Consider the following 13,279-nt stretch of genomic DNA (forward strand, 5'->3'; position numbering starts at 1 on the left):
TTTTACAAGAGTTCATTAAAGGTGCATTGTGCAACTTCTTAACAGGCCTATAAACAAACAGAGACAGATCTCTTGATAAAAGGAACGGCTGTTTGCAAGAGCTGACCTGAGTTTTAGATGTACTTTAAAGCCATATGTTAACTTATGTATTTGTAAACGTTAGAACAAAAATGGGCTTGTGTTTTGAGTTATGGTGAGGGGGAGAAAAAAAGTGCATTGCCGATCTAGAAATCCTACAGTTCAAGAACATAGGACTACCCAAATTTGTCACTAAAATAAAGTTACATAGTGCAACTTTAATTAGAGCTAATACAAGTAAATGATTTGAATGAATGATTTTTTAATGATATGAAGTGGGCCGGCACTCATTGGTACACAGTACCAGCACGTTCAGATTTTACTCTTTGGCATACCATGAAGCATCGCAAAGTGCCCTGAAGAACCGCCCACTTCCTGTGGGTCATCTGCAGTAGTCGTTTTGGTGTCTGTTCTATGGCGAGTGACTCTGGCAAGAAAATACACTGATAATCTATCGAAAATGGTGTTACTGCTGTTTGTCATTGTGTTTTTACATATTTATTCCTCATATTAGTAAGGACATTGTGTCTAAACAGAGAGAGCGAGAGAGACGAGCAGACACACACACACACACACACACACACACAGTATCCATCACAAATGGCAATATAGTCATACTGGCCAGTCTTCCTGATAGCCAGTCCAACAGTTCCAATGGCAGCTCTGTCTGCTTGTGCAGCTGTGAGCAGGCAAACCCCATACCATCCCCCATGCTAACACATCATTATTTTTTCCATTTCAAGCACTGTTTTAAACTGTGTATTTAATTTGTATTTGAAGCTTTGGAATCACAATTAACCAAACCAACATGCTAATATTGAAGACTGAACTGGGTTAAGCTGAAATGAAAGAGAGGGAGAAAGAGGATGGTCGAATAAAATAGTTGTTGCCAATTTGTTTGCAGTGTGCTGGAACTGTACAAGACTTCTTTCTGAAGTGCCTGACAAGCAGGTGAGATCAAAGTCATGGGGACAAAAGAGGCTCAGCAGCGATTTGTCAGGAGACGAGAGGCAGCGGCTGGGTTCAGCCCTCTGATCACCGCCTCACCAAAGAAATCTGCCCATGAGAAAAAGTACAGCAAAAAGAGTTCAAAGGTCATTTTGATTTGCTCTGGATTACTGGTACCTCCTTTTTCCTCCTCCTCTGCTAAAAGCAGGGGCCAAGAAAAGGACCTGGCTAATAACCTTTGTATTATTGCAGAAAAGAAACCTTTTGTGCCAAGAGGGTTTTTGGGGGTAGTGGTGCAGGGCAGGGGGGATTTTGGGAAGGTCAATTAAAAAAGGAGCCCTGAAATTCTTGCTTTCATTCATGGCTGGAGGAGAGAAAGACAGAAAGTTAAAATGTATGCTTTTGGGTTTTGTGGGGAAGCACTTCATGTGGCTAGGTTTGGTTTCATTTGTCAAGTGGATGATGGCAAAAGGAATGTTTAGAAATATTATAGCTTGGCAAATAATTGAGAAATTGTCAAGCTTTTCTCCTGAAGCAAAAGCATTGCTCATTGTCTAATCTCTTCTTAACACAGGTGTGAATACATGCGAAAAGTAGAGAGGACATGCTGGGATCTGATCATTCCAGCTACATTGTGAGGCGGTCAGGAATGCAAGTGTGCAGTGTAATGTGAACTCGAATGGGTCCCTAGCCACATTGAGGGACCAATTAGTCAACTTTGTGTTGTGTAGATAGGACAAAGCTTCCAAACACAATTAATTTGCCTCTGCTAAACAGTTCGGACAAGGTTCAGGACTGTACACGGGCCAAGGAATCAAACAGCTGCTAAAACCGTCTCCTCTCACTCTATGGCTGAACATAAATGTGTTTTTGTTTTGTTTTTTAGCTGTGGTTGAAGTTACCCCACATTCAAAAGAGAGCAGGGAAGTGAAATATAATACAAGTGATCGCTCAAGATGCATTTGAGACATTCTGAGGCACAAACCCTAATCTGGCCCCAGTTGCAACTAATGATCATGAACATGAGCATTGTTCACTCTCGCAAGAGTTAACGATGCTCACGTTCATGATCAACCCAAGGCATCATGGGATTGCCAGTGGAGGGCTAACAATCATGTGAACAACAACAATAACACAGAAAATAGATAAATAATCACAGGAGACATTCAGTTTTGGATTTACAATTATGGATTTATTTTACAAACCCAGCAAACTTGTGACGTCAGGGAGACGTTCAGATCACGTCTTTTTAACATCCCTCAGTCCAGACTAGGGCTGGGTACCGAACTTCGGTTCTTTTATGGCACCGACCAAAATGCTTCGGTAGTACGGAGTATCGAAATATGCCTCGTCTTTCGGTGCCAAGTTTCGGTTCCCAGAGGTTAATCACGTGATCAAGATCTGATAATGCTGCCGGTGATTGGCTGTAACGTTACACGTGATTGCGGCATGCAGGAAAAATACATACATGGTTACCAGAGACGTTTTGTGGTTACGCCCACAGACGGGGTTCACGTGTATCTGTGTTGTGAACTGTAGTTGTGTGTGTCGTCGAACCGTTTTAAAAAATGCCACCGAGGTCAAAAGCGTGGCTCCATTTTAGCAAGATTGATGCCGATAGGGTTGCAATATATGCAAAAAAGTCATCGTTGCTAAGGCCGGCAACACGACTAATTTGATGAAGCACCTGACCATGCACGGAATCAATTTAAGAGCAGAAAGTTGCTCTGTGTTTGACTGCAAGAAGAGTGGACCGCAGCCATCCTCCTCTCAGCATTTAAGTCCGCCTGTGGACGTTACAGAGCCCGAGCGGCCTGATTCAAAATCTCCACCACCGGACTCCGGTGTGTAATGCTAACTTAAGATATTAGTGTGTAGCTTTATTTTATGGCTATGTAGCTAGCTAAATCAAAAGCTAACTAGAGATTGACAGTAACAGATAAAGCTTAGCTTGTAAAGATGTGCTCATCAATTGGGTCGGCTGGTTAAACAGCTCACCTAACGTTCACTGTTATGTTTATCTTCTCCTCACAGTAGCCTCTGACCCTGATGTGAGAAGGACAAGGCCAGCCAGTGTGATTAGATATTGACTTGTCACTTGTTTGCAAGTGTTCTTTTGCACTGGAAATTATTTGTTGTTCATTTTTTCTGTAAGAAAACTGCTTGGAGTGGAAAAATACCAAAGCTGAAAAATAAAACTCAAGATTTGTACTGTAATGTGTTATGTAATTTTCTTTTTGTTAGAATTGATATTATAAAATTGGTATCGAAAAAAGTATCGTTCAGGAACCAATATCGAAGTGAAGGTATTGGTATTGGTACCGGTATCGAAAATTTTTGATTGATACCCAGCCCTAGTCCAGACCCACTTTTGTACGTCTGATGGACATTTAAAACAGGTTTGGTATCTGAATGTCTGACAGGGACCTGTCTTGGACGTCTATAGTTGTTCAACACAGGTTAAATATTAAAACGTCTGGTTAGAGAACCTCTTGGACTTTTATGGATGTGTTCAAAACAGGTTTAGTTGCTGAACGTCTGATTTGGACCCCTCTTTGATATCTGTGGACGTGCAACATGGGTTAAATATTTAAATGTCTGATTAGGGACCCCTTGCCGTCTATGGATGTTTAAAGGTGGATGGTCAAATATCTGAACTTCTGGCTAGGGACTCTCTTGGATGTTTGTGGACGTGCACAACATGTTAAATATCTGGACATCTGACTGGGACCCCATTTGGACGTCTGTTTACGTGAAAAACAGGTTAAATATCTGAACGTCAAGCTCAGACTCTTCGGATGTTTTTGGACATGTAAGAACGTGAAATATCTTGACGTCTAGTCGGGACCCGTTTTGGACGTCTACAGACATCTAACACAGGTTCAACATCTAATCCAATCTTATTGCCATTATTGTAAACTAAAATACGTTTTTTGACAAATAGTAAAGTGAAATACATGTTAAATGAAGGTAAATAATTACATTAGAGTGAAAATGGCAATTATTAAATAAAATGGCTATTTGATTTTATGCTACCTAAGTCAGGTTATTTACAATTACATGAGGGTTGTAAAAGGGCAGACTTATGGGGAAATTTCAAGACATTTTCCAAGGAATCAGATATATTTGTCCAGTTTGTAGCTTATACAACCCCAATCCTGAAAACAAATAAATAAATAAATAAAATATGGATGCTGTGTAAAACATTAATAAATTACAAAGTGATCATTTGGCTCAATCATTCACAAGCAAGCACACTGCCTTATCTTAAATCAGTTTTACTGTATACCATGTTTTGGTCTCCCAACCTTGGAACAATAGCCTATCTGACGAAGGTTTTGACGACCAAAACACATTATTCTATAAAGCTGATCATAAATGAAGACAAGACAGCCTCAGATAAGCACTGAGGACACTGACGGATTCAGTCAACTAACTTTACCAACTAGCTAGATAGCTCACTTGGTAAAGTGCTTGCCTTGTAAATGGAATCCTTTGCAGTCAGCGGTATGAATCTTGCTTGCAACGCCATGTAATTTGAATAATAACATAACCTAGTGAATGAAAGAGGAGATCCCAGGTGGAATCTGAGGGTGAGTCAATGAAAAACATCATAAAAACATTCATTTTGACCCATAAGCAGCCGTCCTTTGGATGTCTGCAATTGACGTTGAAAAGACGTTCAACAATGACATTGCAAAAACGTTCATTTTGAACCCTGTAAGGATGTCACTAGGATGTCAATAGTGAACATTAAAAAGACACCTTAAAAAAGACGTTGCAAAAACTTTCATTCTGGCCTTTCAGTGGACGTCTGTTGAATGTTTGACATAGACATTTAGCTGACGCCTTTTGGACGTGTCTGTGCTCAGTAGAAAGTCTTCAAAAAGACACTGCAGTTCAAGGCTGGATTACAAAGCTGCTCAAAGGGATCCAATTGCACCGGTGGCCTCATTAGCATGACGGTATCCTTCTGGGCAAAAAGAAAAACACATGCATCTTTCTAGTGATATTAAGTATGTCGTATACAACTTATTTTGATATAGTATATGACATCGCGGACCCCAGACAACAAGGTTGGTTGAGGTGGTGTGAAGTGTTAACTTGCACAACACTGCTGGCACCATTGTAATTGGGTAGGAGAGGGTCTAGTTTCACTGCCAAAGTCCTCAGGTCTATGTAATAATATGTTCAACACACAAATGAATAGATCTGAGTGTACTCAGTATGAGCTCTGATACTTCAGTGGACTAATATTTGGCTTATTTGGGGAATTTCTGTGACTTAACTGGCTATGAGAACTATACAAGTAGGCTATGTTGCTACTCTTTTTTACTGAGACTGCTCTTTAATTAATAACGCATCATACACCATCATGTGTTGGTGTTATCTCTTTATTACCCCTTGGCTACACTGAAAACTTAACGTGTGCGGTTCATGAAGAAGCTGCTTAAACACTGTGTTTAGTCCCTCTATGCAGAAATGCGCCATAAAGTGTCTTAATCACTTTGTGTTTGAGATATATGGGAGTCAATGGGAGCTGAGCTCCCATGAAAGTAATAAAATATTAGATCCCTGGGGGTCACTAATACATTACCCAAAACATTTTAATCAAAACTCATGAATTTGTCAATGTAATAAAATGTTTTTAAATTATAGGTTAAAAGACTGTTTTCCAGAGGAACTATGCACCATATTCTCTCATGACAGTGACAGTGACCACATTCTTCAAGTCTCTCTCTCTCTCTGGGGTGTGCGCTAGCTGGCATTCCTTTTCCTACCTACCTAAATTATGTTGGTATGTTGTTGTGATCTACTTGATACAATTGTTGCAAGAAGTGGGCTGCTGTATTGTTTGAAAGTGGTGGACTTTAGACCATGTTATAAAGTGAAGTCACTAGTAATGGCAATATACCAGACTTCTGTACAAATCACATGATTTAAAGAGTTATTGCATGAAACTTAACAAACTTTGTGAAATGGCTACAGCAATATCTAAATCATTAGTGTCTTCTTGTAAATTTGGAATTAAATATAATAGATTACCATGTTTTTTTCCTTGTAAAAAGTGTTAGTTTGTCACCGCATCCTGTCTGCGTTGCAACTCCCAGCAGCTGTTTGAACACACTGTTTCAACTGATTACACCATTTACACTGAACTTTATCTTACAACATTTAATTTTTTCATCAAGTAAGCTATAACTAACATAGGCTACTTCTTGTCGTCCGTGGAGAAAGTCACCAGACTCCCTTTTCATGTTAGGGGAAACTGTGTAAACTTTGTTTAGTGCTGGCCACAACACATTCTTAACTATTTAGGCATACTTGTGAATTCAGCAAATGTTAAATATGAATATATGTCTTTCTTTGTGTAAAAAACATTGTTCCAGTGATGTAGGTGTATATTTGCATATAGAGCGAGGAAATGAGATCTGATCACAAGAGGTCACTCAAGGCACATCTCGAGACGCATTTAATGGCAGGTGTGAATTGACCTGTTTGGCTAATATTTATTTATTTAATGTTAGTTAGGGTTAGGGTTAGTTATTTTAGAAACCCCCACAAAGCTCAGATTATAACTCCAACCCTGTTGATCACCCTGTTGAAGTTTATTTTGCTGACAGGTGCTTAGTAACTTTATCACTTGGCTACTGTAGTCTGTAGATCCCAAAATGAGAGCTCACTGTCTTGTTTTGCCTGTGACTCACACAACCCTGCACTGTTGATGTGCTGCAAGTTAGGGCCAATTAAAGATAACTTTTACAACACAACCACTATGCAAATGGTCTGCTTGTTACATGTCCAGTGTAGTCAAAGTGTAAGGCTGTGTTCAGATCAATCGCATTCTGAGTTGGGATTATGTTTTGGTTTGTTGTTGTTTTGGTTTGTCCGCAGGATTACACAAAAACTACAGAGCAGATTTCCATGAAACTTGGATGGAGGATGGGTTGCGGCCCAGAAAAGAACCCATTAACTTTTGGGTGGATCCAGATAAAGGGATGGATACAGGGACTGTTGGGCCTTGGCAGAGATATGCTCTGTACTGTTTGCCATTCTGGTTATGTTTAGGTCTATTTTGATCAGGTCCTTCATTCAGATTTGGGTACCTTTTCCATGATTGTGTTTCAGATTAGGTCCTACATTTAAGACCAATGAAGGCCTCTGCCATTTTTACTCCATGATTTGGTCATATAGTGTTTGCTATGCAAAACTTAAAGAAAAATATTCAAAGGTATGTCCATATAAAATTTTTCCCGGGCTGAAACCAACACTCAAATCCAAAGTGTCCACAGACTGCACTGGACACTGCTGCAATCTGTACATCTGATTGCTTATGTTTTGGGGAAGAGAATAAGCAGAGCAGCACAGTCTTTGGATTTAACTGCTGGTGTGAGCCCAGGCAAACATTTTCATTCTTTCATGCCTGGCAGGAAGTATACAGCTGCGTGTAGGGAACACTATGGAGAATGAATCATGGAGTTAAATACAGAGTGCAGAGGTCACAAACAGGGATAACCCTGACCCTGCAATCCTGCTCAAAAGCATCTGGAAACAGGATCTGAATTAGGTCTAAAACTTAGATTAGTTTATTAGATTCACAATTGAATTTTCAAGATTCAAACTTAAAAGCAACACACTTATCTTAAGGTGAAGAGTAAGATGTGTGTGTGTGTGTGTGTGTGTGTGTGTGTGTGTGTGTGTGTGTGTGTGTGTGTGTGTGTGCATGCGTGCGTCCATGTGTGTGTGCATCACAAATTGAGAGCGTTTGCTCTGCTTATTGCTGGGATGCTTTGTGGGCGGTGTGGAGGGGAGCGTAATTAAAATAGTTTCTGAGAGAAACAGCACACCACATCTGAGGTTCCACCCTCTTCCAGCATTTAACCACATTAAGAGCGTCTCACTTAGAAATGGCCACCAGAACAACCTCTGTTACACACGGCCTGGCTGATGTTTTGGTGTGCTGTCTGACTTGCAAGGGGTCTCAGAAGCATAATGTGCACACATTTGTAATTAAAAGAGCTGCCTTTTTCTGATCGTCGGAGTAAATAAAGTGACAGAGGCTACTAGCTGGGTGATGTATGGGAGGGGAAGACAAATTAACTGTCGACTCTCAGGGGGATACTCAGCACAGGCCTTCATAGCAGCAGTGGAGCAGCGCCAAAGGGCAGAGAGATTTGTAGATGATGGTGCTAATTACCAGAATGCAAACCATAATGCGACCAAGATGGAAGCAATTTAGGCAGTAGTCATTTAGCCTGCTGCTCTTCCGCCCACCGGCTGTTGCCTCGCCAGAGCTGGGGCATTAGAATGGGAAAAGTCTGGGATAATTCATTGCTTGGGTGAAGCATAAAGAATAATGCATAAGACAGAGATTCAGTGGCATGAGGAGCACACGGACAGAGCCCTGTGACAGACTATTCATTTCTACTTTTTCTTAATCTAACAGATTTAAAACGACCCTTAGCTTTGGCAGGTAATGCTTACAGGTCTGGTGGAGGAAGAAGTCTATGGAAACAAAGAAGGCTGGGAACTTTTAACTGCTGAGAGGCTGGATTTGATTCCCAAGTCAACCTGCAGTGGTGGTTTCCCACCACCTCTTGAAGAACTCTGTGGATCTCTGCACCATGTGCAGGACTGTGCTGCCAGCAAGGAGCTCTGATTCAAGACAAATTACAAATTGCAGAAACTTGATATTGACCTCAGCCTGTCATAATGGGTTTACTGTGTAAGCTTGGCAAGCACCTGATAAAACGGGATGAATGTATTCATACTCTAGGTAGATGTGGAACAACTAAACCAAACATTTTGTTAGTTCAGAATTCTTCTTAAAATACCAGAAAATTGGTAGACCTAGATAAAGTGTTTAAATCAAATTCCTACGGATCTGAATTCATCAGTGTAATGAATTCCACTGTAAAAAAAAAATTGCAATGTGTTAAGGTTTTTTTAAAAAAAATTTTAAGGTTGAGTGGGTTCATTATTTACCAGGACATCCATCAGCAGTCTTATTCCTCACCTGTTGCAGTCCCTGGCGCTGGCTCAGTCCGCCTGTATAGTTTGGGATGTCCAATTGCTCTTTCAGGATATTACAGAAGAGGAGTTCAGAGGAGAGAGCTGTTCCGCACTCAGCCACTGTGTAATTTTATCCACGCCGCAGTCTCTCACTTCACACAGGGCTGATACCTTTTGCCTCCCCCTTTCCTTTGTATCAATTGGTCGGAGTTCAGCCTATTGTCACCACAAGCCTCTTTTATATCTGCGCTCAGTCTGAGGAGACGCTCTCAGTCAGACCCGCAGGAGGGATTTCCAGCAGCAGAGGCAAGGAGCGGATCCGACCTCGGGGGCGGCTGTGCTGTCAGCTTCGTCTCTCGGGCTCGGATGTGCGCAAGGCAGGAGCTCTCGAGCGTTGGGGCCCCGAAACTTTGATGGGACCCAAGAACCAGACAGGAGTTTTCCGTTTTTTCTCAACAGTCGTCGCTCCTCGGCCATGCCACGATGCTGATGATACCTCTGCTGGTGTTGCTGAGCCTGTTGGATCCCGTTAGTCCCCGGGTCAGCTGCGCCCCGGGCCAGGCTTGCGACCCCCGGCAGCGGAGGGACGCTGGGGGCCGCGGAGGAGTATACGAACATCTCGGAGGTGCGCCGAGACGCAGGAAGCTCTACTGTGCTACTAAATATCATTTACAAATCCATTCTAATGGGAAAATAGATGGATCATTGGAGGAGAACAACCAGTTCAGTGAGTATTCACTTGGTTTTACGAATAGCGAACTGCACTAACACAGGCAAAACTATGACAGACAGATATAATGACAGTGGACCTATAATAACAGAGAGTGTTAATGTAACGCTGTGTGATCTATTGGGTGAACATTTTTCATCAAAGACATGTGGTCAAGCTGTGAAATGAAAGTTGTGTTTTTACGCAAAATGGTTGAATGAAACAAAAATAATAGGTACAATACATGTTATGATTAGAATGTATCAGAATTTACAGTATTCAATATTTGCTAAGGGAGAAGGTCACGTTGTGATATTCAAGATGATCTATGATGATAATCTATCAGAGTTTCACTGGCAGTAACCTAGTCAAGCGCGTCCGTAGATGTCCGTCGGTGTGTGTGTGTTTGCGTGTGTGTGTGTGTGTGTGTGTGTGTGAGAGAGAGAGAGAGAGAGAGAGAGAGAGAGAGAGAGAGAGAGAGAGAGAGATCATAGCTGCCGACATGCAGGTTTATCTCTATTAGAAGCATCAACTAAAGTAACATCCGGGCGGGACAAAGGCGCTGTCCTAACAGATGTATTTATCTAATCAGCGGCCATTAGAGGCTTTCTACAGCGCTGAATAGGCCATTGACTAATCAAGCACTGATTAAAAGAGCCAATAAACGCGCTGTTTGGCAAAGAAGGTGACAAATACAACTGGAAATGTATTATTTTACTGTAAAAATTAATTTGAACTGAAATTTGCTGTGCAATTTTTACATATGCTTTTCCAGCTTCAAAGATTCACACATCCACAGAGAAAAACAGAATGATCTTTGAAAGGATTTTTTACCATGATGAAGTTAATATATATTCTCCGCAGCCATGCAGCACACAGATGTTAAGCCGTATAACTGTTGTACATTTATCTGTCTTTCAGGCATCATGGAAATCACAGCAGTGGATGTGGGTGTTGTGGCCATAAAAGGGCTTTTCTCAGGCAGATATCTGGCCATGAATGATAAAGGGCGGCTGTATGCTTCGGTGGGTACAGATGTCATGTCATCATCTAATGTGTCACCTTCTCTCCAACACTTCTAGCTCCTGTTTGACACAGGCCCAGAGGCAGCAGGTTAAAGGCCTCATATATGACAAAATGCTGTACTGTTTACCTACTGTAACATTACATATTTATCTGGTGTACAATGCATTGTTTTGTGGCTGATTTAGTGTCTGGCAGTAGTGGCAGTCTGTGTTGTGGGAGCCCATACAGAGCTAAGAGGAATGGAAACTTTCACAGTGTCTTTGAGAGATTGTCCTGTTGTCCATCACAAATGTGGCTCACTCTTTCCTCCTTTCTTACCTCCCCCCAGGAAGTGTTCAACAGAGAGTGTGAGTTTGTGGAGAGGATTCATGAGTTGGGGTACAACACCTATGCATCCCGCCACCATTCCACAGAGCAGCCGCTGCCATCAGGGGGCGGCAGCAGCAAGCGACGAGCCAGTGCCAAGCGACAGTGGTACGTTTCCATTAATGGCAAGGGCCGGCCACGACGAGGCTTTAAAACCCGAAGCACGGACAAAGCCTCACTTTTCCTGCCTCGGGTTCTGGGCAACAAGGACCATGAGATGGTGAGGCGACTGAGGGACAGTCAGAGTGTACACCACCACATGCATCACCACGGCAGCAGCGGTGATCGCCGGAGACGCCGGCATCGTGCCAGGAAAAGCCAGGCCCAAAGGCCAGATAACTGAGCAGAGTTTAAGAGGGGGGAGTTGACCCCATGGCCCTATGATTCATCCAAACATGGACCTCTGATCTTGGCACATACTGTAGCTTTATTACAATGATGACTGGAAAAAAAACAGTTTGGATCCTGCCTTCTGGATTATTCAAAGCCTTTGTCGGTCGTGGATTCACAGACGAAGATGGAAAGAAGGGCCACCCCAAGCTTTGGGGCACATTTATTAAGGAGACTTTGACATGCACACACACACACACAAACATACACACACACACACACACACACAGCTGTGTAATCTTTTATTTACTGACATCTGACTTCTTTACAATGCTACTGTCTTGTAAACAAACTTATTATTGTAGTTGAAAACGTCCATACTTTGTAAAGGTTCTAATTTTGTTCAAGACATCATTTTACCATTAACTTCCAACTTCTAACTTACCAACCTCTTCAAAGCAGTGCTATTGTTGTAAATACATTATGTACTATGCATGTACAGTGAATTTACAGCCTTTCATTTGTCAAAAGCTGAAATGACAAACACAATATAATATTTTGCTATTTTGAAGTGCTGCAAACATGACAGATACTGAAGAGAAGACATAACACAGCCAAGCACTTTTTGTAAGATTCACATAAAGAAGCAAATGGACACTCAGACGGGATCCTGTTTATATTTGTGACATTCTTACAATGTGATAGTCTACTGTAAACTTAAAGATGTATTTGTATATTGGTCTAATGATAAGAATATTTATTTGGTGCCTGTGGTGTAAGTTATTGATAAGACTATTTCTGCATTTTACGATGTTGCTGTTTGTTTTCACTCTGCACCTGCTTCCGACATAAAACACAATGGTACTGACCTGAGGAAATAACTGGTTGATTTCTTTCAACATTTCTTTGATTTGTTGACACACGTTTTCACAGCCCTCAAAATGTTATTTTCCCTTAAGAAAAAGTGTTTTCATGGTTTAGTGCAGAGGAACATGCAGCTGCTTACACTTACAAATGCCAACACCAGCATTCAAGAGACATTATACTCTAAAATCAGATTTTTTTTTTAAATTAAGGTCAATATTTGTAAAAAAAAAAAAAAAAAAAAAAGAAAAAAATTCTATGTGGAAAACTTTTTTGAGTTGATGAAGTGTTATTTTCAGTTTGTGTTTCTTCGGTTCTGTCAGCCACAGATCTTTGAGGGCAGGCTGCTTGAAACACACAAAAGAAGGTTTTTTTTTCAGCAAAAAGTTTAAAACAGCAGGTATCCTGACCCAATTTGCTTCTCCACATTTTCTTAATTATATACAGCTTATCTTCTGTTAAGCTGCCCTCTTCAAACGAAACCTGATTTACATCAAATTTCACTGGTAAATATCCATGACAGCTACTGTCAATACATTGTAAATGGTCATCCATCAGCAGTCTCTTGATTAATTAATAGTACTTAATTATTAGTAATAATATCATAGTTTTCATACAAAATCACATATCATTTTATTATGATTTGGGGGATTAAAGGCCTACACAGAGAACAGCCTGCTGGGCCATGTTTCTCCTGACCAGTAGTAGACAGGTGTGCTTGTTACACTGTTAGCTAGGTTTATTATAACTTGGAGGGAGGGGGTGCATTTAGAGTGCTAGCCCCTCACCCCCTTCTCTCTCTCTCCACATGAGACCTTATCCCTTTCTCCCTGCTGCAGCTCATTTGTTAAAGTGCCGCACCTGTTGCTGCAACACAACCGAGTAGAAACTACAAAGACGACCATCAATGCAAAATTCATCACAAGCAGCATTCGGAGTCTTTTG

The 13,279-nt window shown here is 41.2% G+C and overlaps 1 protein-coding gene across 1 annotated transcript; it reads left to right on the forward strand.

Annotated features, from left to right (window-relative positions):
* The first annotated feature begins 9,522 nt into the window (after positions 1-9,522).
* Positions 9,523-11,483, forward strand: fgf3 (fibroblast growth factor 3). Its single transcript, XM_073465186.1, has 3 exons — positions 9,523-9,766; positions 10,670-10,773; positions 11,103-11,483. Exons 1-3 carry the CDS (start codon positions 9,523-9,525, stop codon positions 11,481-11,483), a joined length of 729 nt encoding a protein of 242 aa, XP_073321287.1.
* Positions 11,484-13,279: the final 1,796 nt, after the last annotated feature.

This window comes from Pagrus major, chromosome 4 (genome assembly GCF_040436345.1).
Source record: "Pagrus major chromosome 4, Pma_NU_1.0".
NCBI classification, from domain to species: domain Eukaryota; kingdom Metazoa; phylum Chordata; class Actinopteri; order Spariformes; family Sparidae; genus Pagrus; species Pagrus major.

Coding starts and splice junctions, on each gene's coding strand:
- fgf3 (XM_073465186.1), top strand. CDS start 9,523: ATGCTGATGATACCTCTGCTGGTGTTGCTGAGCCTGTTGGATCCCGTT. Junction 9,767..10,669: donor GGAGGAGAACAACCAGTTCA/GTGAGTATTCAC, acceptor TCTGTCTTTCAG/GCATCATGGAAATCACAGCA. Junction 10,774..11,102: donor AAGGGCGGCTGTATGCTTCG/GTGGGTACAGAT, acceptor ACCTCCCCCCAG/GAAGTGTTCAACAGAGAGTG.